General features: G+C 46.2%; 1 protein-coding gene across 1 annotated transcript; it reads left to right on the top strand.

The window, feature by feature from the left end:
• Positions 1–2,007: 2,007 nt before the first annotated feature.
• LOC133578122 (uncharacterized) lies at positions 2,008–6,370 on the top strand. The gene is made up of 4 exons (XM_072912631.1): positions 2,008–2,095; positions 5,348–5,779; positions 5,870–6,018; positions 6,341–6,370. Exons 1-4 carry the CDS (start codon positions 2,008–2,010, stop codon positions 6,368–6,370), a joined length of 699 nt encoding a protein of 232 aa, XP_072768732.1.
• Positions 6,371–7,749: the final 1,379 nt, after the last annotated feature.

Genomic DNA, 7,749 nt, shown 5'->3' with positions numbered 1-7,749 from the left:
AATCAAAAACATTTTTCCCAGAATGGGCCTGCAAAAATCCATATGTAGTCTCATCCATGGCTGATTTGGCCACTCCCACGGATGCAGAGGCGCGGCCGGAGGTGTGGCCTGGTTACCTTGACATGTATGGCATCTGCGCTCTGCTGCCTCCAACTCCTCATCCATGTTGGTCCACCACACGTAACTCCGGGCTAGGGATTTCATCCTTGAGACCCCTGTATGAGCTGCATGTAGCTCTTCCGTCATTACCTGCCGACCCCTGAGGTGGTATTACCACCCTTGTCCCCCACAGAAGGCAGCCATCCTCCACACTCAGCTCATGCTGTCTTTTCATATACGGCTTCACTCGTGGATCAGCACATACCTTGGGCCAGGAACCATGTAACAGCCAATGTTGCACTCTGGACAAAATTGGATCTCGTCTGGTCCAGTCCCGAATCTGCTTGGCTTGCAATGGTGTGCCATTCATGTGTTCCATTAGTATCTCTTCCTCGCGTGGTGCACTGCTGGGCATGACTGGCAATGGAAGTCGGCTTAAGGCATCAGCGTTCCCATGTTTCGAACCTTCCTTGTATTCATAAGCTGCCAAAAGCAAGGCCCACCTCTGCATTCTGGCTTCTGTCAACTGGAATGCTTTTGCTCTCACCCAAAAGACCCAGCAGCGGTTTTTGATCTGTGACGGTGCAGTGCTTGCCGAAAAAGTATTGATGAAATTTTTTTAGGCCAAACATGATGGCTAGTGCCTCATTTTCCAATTGAGAGTAACCCCTCTCAGCCACTGTTAGTGAACGGGACATGTATCCAATGGGCTTCTCTGAATCATCTGGGAAACGGTGAGATAGAACGGCCCCCACACCGTATGGCGAAGCATCACAGGCCGGATAAAGTGGCTTTCCGTCATCAAAGTGTATCAATAGTTTATCAGATTGGAGACACTTTTTTGCTGCCTCGGATGCTGGACTCTGATTCGTCGTCCATTTCCACGCATTTCCCTTTCTCAACAGAAAAGGCTCCAAGATGGTGGATATGTTTGGCAAGAATCTGTGATAGTAATTTAGCATTCCAGGGAACAATTTTGACTGTGTCTGGTCAGTTGGCTGAGGAGCATTTACAATGGCTTCAACCTTGTCCGCCACTGGATGGATGCCATTGCAGTTGATTTTGTAACCGAGATACACTACCTCGGGTGCCATGAACACACATTTTTGTCGTCGCAAGCGAAGGCCTGCAGCTGCAATTCTCTCAAGCACCGCTCTGAGATTTTTTAAGTGGCTAGCATCCTCCTTCCCTGTCACTAAGATGTCGTCCACTCTGACCACTACTTGAGGCAGTCCTTGCAATAGACCATCCATTGTGCGCTGGAAGATACCTGGTGCCGAAGACACTCCATACGGCAATCTTGTGTACTGGTACTAACGTGCCCAGTTCCTTCTTAAAAACATCCTCATGTCTCGTGAGTAGCTAATCTAAGTCCTGCTGCATACTTAACCTCAGGCTAAATACAGTGCTACAATCTATTTTAATTGCCTTCAGCCAATTTCTGCCCATGAGATTTGGGCCCTCTCCCTTTACCACCAGTAATGGTAATTGTTTAGCCTGCCCTCTGTAACTGACTTGCGCATGCAGTTTCCCTAACACTCCCACCTTGTCTTTGGTGTAGGTGTATAGTTTCACATGTGTGTGTTGGAGTCTTTCTCCCCCCATCTTTTGGTACGTGTCCTCAGTAATTATCGTCATGACTGCTCCAGTGTCAATTTCAAATTCAACGTCATGTCCATTTATTTGTATGTGCTCTTTGTATGGATCCACTTTCTCCTCCATAGTCAGGCTAAAGAGTGTGTGTGCATTTTCTACATGTTCGGTCTCATTTCCCAACCTGTAAGTCGCACCTCATGTTGGTCCTTCAGGTTTCCTTATCTGCCTGGCACTACGACATTTTCTGGCCAAGTTCCCCCTCTTGTGGCAATTGTGGCAAACTGCAACAATGAACCGGCAGTCTGTCGGCCCATGACTACCACCGCACCTGAAACAGCCAATCAGTGGGACGCGCCGATCTGCTCCTGGCTGGACTTTGTGGACCGTTCCATCTGCCCCAGTTAGTTGCAAGTCCGCCAGGTCCTTGGATGCTGTTTCCATCGATGTGGGCAAGTCAATGGCCTGTGCCAGAGTCAATTTTTCATCATGCTCAGACAACAAACAACGTTGGATGCGATCCTCGTTGATACCACACACTAGTCTGTCTCTAAGCATGTCATCTAATGTAGTTCCAAATTTGCAATGTTCCGTGAGCCTCCTTAACTCCGCAACAAACGAAGAAACAGACTGACCTTGTTGTCTCAATTTGGAATGAAATTTGAATCGTTCTACAATCAAACTGGGTTTTGGCGCAAAGTGATCCGTAAATTTCTGAAGCATCTCCGTCAATGTCATGTCTGTATCCGCCGGCTTACCGGGCTGGCACAAATCCCACAACACTGCATATACTTTGGCCCCACACGAACTCAGAAAAAATTGCCTTCTGTTGTCCTTCGTCTGTGATTTTGTTAGCCACGAAGTAAAAGTCCAGTCGTTCAGCATACTGTTGCCAATCATCCGTAGCTTGGTCAAACTCCGTGAAATTTCCAAACAACGCCATTAAAGTCTTTATTTATCCTTGTCGCCAATGTAGTAAAGTGACTTACTCCTTATAATGCTCAACTCAAACTTTTAATGAAGCCCAGCACATAGATACATTATACACAGCCGTTCGCTCTACTGCTGTCAAAACACCACTGGCCCCGTTGCCTAGGACCCCGCCTGAACCCCTAGTGGCAGTCACGGTGCTGCCTGAACAAAAAGGGCACATTAACATTACAACAGACATGATGAAGGATTTTTTTTTCAATGCATTCTAAATTTTAAATAAAAGTCCGCTTACAGTGGAGATTGGAGACAATTGGAGATCCACTATTCCGCCCATAAAATCCGATAAATAACCATTCAAAAAGTGCAAAAAGTGTAAACTCCATTTACATTTTGTGACTTGAATATTAATGATATTGTTATTATAAGCGCTAACACAGACAAACTATTTTGAGCGGCGACGTGATCACTTTCGGTGTCCCTATGTTTACATCATCAAGTGTTCTGCTGCTTCTTCGCTTCCTTGCTCCCTGTAAGTTTATTGTGGATCATAAATCATGCATCTCACCTAAAAAGTAAATGGGTGAAGATTTAATTCGACAAGTTGGGACACTTTGACAGCCATTTAAGACCTGGAACTGGCGAGAACGACACGAAAAGTGCTTGTCCCCCCACCCTCACTCCGTTTCTTCACGAGTATTATGAGACATTTTTCATCTCAATGGGAATATATGAACATCCTAGCAGTCAGCATCCTAATGACAGCAGATCTTGCACAGTAAGTGACGTTTTATTATCTTTGTTGGCTCTCATAAAATCTGCAGTGAGCAGAAATCAGTGATGAAGAAAAAAAAAGCAAACAAAATAATGTGCCGCGCATACTTAAAATGATCAAAATAGGTAAAGATGAAATGTTATTATAAATGTGCCTGTTACTACATTACATATAGACTTTCATAATCTATATAAAACTACAGTAGAGGTGTTTTAGGGGCTCTATAGGTACAATTGAACAGCTCCCATAGGCTCCATTGTAAGCGGACTTTTTATGGAATTTATTTAATATTTAGAATGCATTAAAAATAAAATCCATCCGTCATCATGTCTTCCATAATGATTGTGAACAAAATTCCAAAAAGAACGTGCAGTTCCCCTTTAAAAAAGAGAAGCGAATGTGAAAAAGGAAAAGTTGAGAAAAAAAACCTGTGAAACACACCAAAACAATAACAGTGTACAAAAATATGAATATCTGCAACGAAAAACATGTCATGATACAAAAAAATAGCTAGGCACCAAAAATATTAAATTTTTTCAATGTTTCTATTTATTTGTTTGTTTCAGTGCCAATGCAACTCTTTCCATAATGTCTTTTGTTTTCTCCAATAGCACAAATCTTACTGGGTGTGTTTTAGCTCCATATGTCTTGGGCTCGGGCAACATGGTGGAACAGGGGTTAGTGCATGTGCCTCACAAAACAAAGGTCCTGGGTTCGATCCCCAGGCTCGGGGTCTTTCTGTGTGGAGTTTGCATGTTCTCCCCGTGACTGCGTGGGTTCCCTCCAGGTACTCCGGCTTCCTCCCACCTCCAAAGACATGCACCGGGGGATGATTGGCAACACAAAATTTGAAAGTGAGTGTGAATGTTGTCTGTCTATCTGTGTTGGCCCTGCCATGAGGTGGCGACTTGTCCAGGGTGTACACGGCCCTCCCCCCAAATGCAGCTGGAATAGGCTACAGCACACCTCGCCACCCCAAGGGGGACAAGCGGTAGAAAATAGATGAATGGATGGATATCTTTGGCTCTACTTCGTGAACTTTGTGGCCACTAGACGTCATCAAAAAACATATTCCCACTTCACTTCAAAATACTTGTAAACAGCATAAATCCATTCCATACTGTTAATAATAAAAGAGTGTGGAGAATGCATATATTTTTAAGAGTTATTTCTTTTTTCATTGTCATGTTTGAATCAGCTAATATTTTCCCATGTGTATGTCAAGACTTGGACTTTGGCTTGGTTTGTTCTCCCGTGGTGCAAATGAACTGGACTGGTCAAGGCTTGAAGGTGGGTACATGATTTATTTTAAACAATCAAAAAAGGAATAAACAAAAAGCGCGCACAGTGGCGGAGAATAAAACTAGACTTTAAACACAAAACTTGCACATTGGCAGAAACTATGAACAATTAAACAAAACACTAACTGTGGCTTAACAAACAAAAACTTACTTGGCATGGAACCGGCATGAAAAAAAGAGTAGCAAGGGTCATCAGGGTGTGGAGAGTGTGCAGGAGCATAAATGTGGTGATGTCGTCAGGACGAACAACAGAAAATGAATGAACTTAAATACTATGGACATGATTAGTGAAAGCAGGTGCGTGACTCGAAACGTGAAACAGGTGCGTGACGTGACAGGTGAAAACTAATGGTTGCTATGGTGACAAGAGTGCACAATGAGTCCAAACGTGGAACAGGAGCGTGACGTGACAGGTGAAACTAATGGTTGCTATGGTGACAAAACAAAACAAAAGTGCACAAAAAGTCCAAAATTTAAACCGAACATTACTAAAACAAAACATGATCACACAGACATGACAGAATCCCTCCCTTACGGACAGATCCCAGATGTCCAAAAACAGAAAATATCAACAAGAGTCATGGGAAGGGGGAGAGGGGGACATGGCGGTGGGTCGCCAGGCCACGTGTCCCCGTATCCACCGGGGCAGAGTTAGGTGGCGGCGGCGAGTGGACCGCCGCTGCAGCAGGCGAGGCGGGCGCCCAGGGAATGGCCACATTCGTGGCCGACTGGGAGGTGGGCGCACTTGGCGTGGCGGGCGACCAGGTAGCGGCCATATCCGTGGCCGACGAGGAGGCAGGCGCGTCGTCATCGTGGCAGGCGTGGCTTGGCGTGGTGAGTCAGGCGGCGAAGCTCGGCGTGGCGCGTCAGGCGGCGAAGCTCGGCGTGGCGCGTCAGGCGGCGAAGCTCGGCGTGGGTCTTGGTATAGGTCTTGGTCTTGGCGTGGGTCTTGGTCTTGGCATGGCGGGTCTTGGTCTTGGCATGGCGGGTCTTGGTCTTGGCATGGCGGGTCTTGGTCTTGGTCTAGGTCTTGGCATGGCGGGTCTTGGTCTTGGTCTAGGTCTTGGCATGGTGGGTCTTGGTCTTGGTCTTGGCATGGCGGGTCTTGGTCTTGGTCTTGGCATGGCGGGTCTTGGTCTTGGCATGGCGGGTCTTGGTCTTGGCATGGCAGGTCTTGGTCTTGGCATGGCGGGTCTTGGTCTTGGTCTTGGCATGGCGGGTCTTGGCGTCGTGAAGCTGCGACTGGCGGCACTTGGCGTCGTGAAGCTGCGACTGGCGGCACTTGGCGTCGTGAAGCTGCGACTGGCGGAACTTGGCGTCGTGAAGCTGCGACTGGCGGCACTTGGCGTCGTGGAGCTGCGACTGGCGGCACTTGGCGTCGTGGAGCTGCGACTGGCGGCACTTGGCGTCGTGGAGCTGCGACTGGCGGCACTTGGCGTCGTGGAGCTGCGACTGGCGGCACTTGGCGTGGAGGGTCTTGGCGTGGAGGGTCTTGGTCTTGGTGTACACTTTGTGCTTGTATCTTATGTCCACTAGTAAACACTGTGCCTTACCTTGAAGGCGCTGGAATGTTGGGAGTATAATGTACTCCCTTTTTATCTTATCTGTTTCGAACAAAAAGACTGTTTTCCTTTGTGGGCAGGAGGGGCTGTTTTCGCTCTACATAAGCTGACTCTTTCTGTTTGACTTTAGACCGCTTCTTGATTCCGCTATTAACGCACTGTGAGACTGGTCTCCTAAAGCTTCAGTAAAACTTGGCGAAGTTGGTAGAGTGGCCGTGCCAGCAATCGGAGGGTTGCTGGTTACTGGGGTTCAATCCCCACCTTCTACCATCCTAGTCACGTCCGTTGTGTCCTTGGGCAAGACACTTCACCCCTTGCTTCTGATGGCTGCTGGTTAGCGCCTTGCATGGCAGCTCCCGCCATCAGTGTGTGAATGTGTGTGTGAATGGGTGAATGTGGAAATACTGTCAAAGCGCTTTGAGTACCTTGAAGGTAGAAAAGCGCTATACAAGTATAACCCATTTATCATTTATTATTTATTTATTTTGTCTTGATGGTCCTTCTTACTCAACATTTATGTCATGCGAAAGAACTTGGGATTTACCAGTGTGTTTTATTCCCTGACAGGAAGACTGGTCTGAGGCAACAAGAGTTAGAGTGTTTAATAACGACCATTGTTTTCTGTTTGACTAATTTCACCTGATCAAAACTTTTCTAACATTCCAAACAACAAAATAATACATTTATGTTTGATTCCTGCTGTTATCGCATCGGATCAATACAGTTAATGTTCAAGGCTCCAACATGGGTATTGTATCGGAAGTGAAAAAGTTGTATCGGTACACCCTTAATGCCTACTTCATATTTATGTTGGGTGAATATGTACATGTTCTTATCACCTGATGTGGTTGATAGAAGCATATACCAGGGGTCTAAACCTGGGTTTATTAAAACCGGAAAATGACATGTATCGGAATATGCAATACGTCTTGTCTCAAAAGTTTTTACAATACTTACTATAATTTTGACCTGCTCAGTGGCCTTGTGGTTAGAGTGTCCGCCCTGAGATCGGTAGGTCGTGAGTTTAAACCCCGGCCAAGTCATACTAAAGACTATAAAAATGGGACCCATTACCTCCTTGCTTGACACTCAGCATCAAGGTTTGGAATTGGGGGTTAAATCACCAAAATTATTCCCGAGCGTGGCCAACGCTGCTGCTCACTGCTCCCCTCACCTCCCAGGGGGTGGAACAAGGGGATGGGTCAAATGAAGAGGATCATTTCACCACACCTAGTGTGTGTGTGTGACTATCATTGCTACTTTAACTTCAAAATCTGGTTCAAAAAGGGACAAGCAGTAGAATGGATGGAAGGATGGACTATAGTTTGCATTTAAGTCCTATCATCTTTAAGCGATGCAATGACATCGTCGCCATTGTTTAACTTTTTTCGGGAATTAAGTTAAAAAAATTGCGAGTTTGATGGCATCCTTGTCCTCCTTTTCCTGCTTTGAGCCATGTCCACGTCCCGCCTGACAATCTGTCCTTCTC

This window comes from Nerophis lumbriciformis, linkage group LG38 (genome assembly GCF_033978685.3).
Source record: "Nerophis lumbriciformis linkage group LG38, RoL_Nlum_v2.1, whole genome shotgun sequence".
NCBI classification, from domain to species: Eukaryota; Metazoa; Chordata; class Actinopteri; order Syngnathiformes; family Syngnathidae; genus Nerophis; species Nerophis lumbriciformis.
The sequence above is the reverse complement of the archived record's forward strand: the minus strand, read 5'-3'. Positions and strand labels throughout refer to the sequence as shown.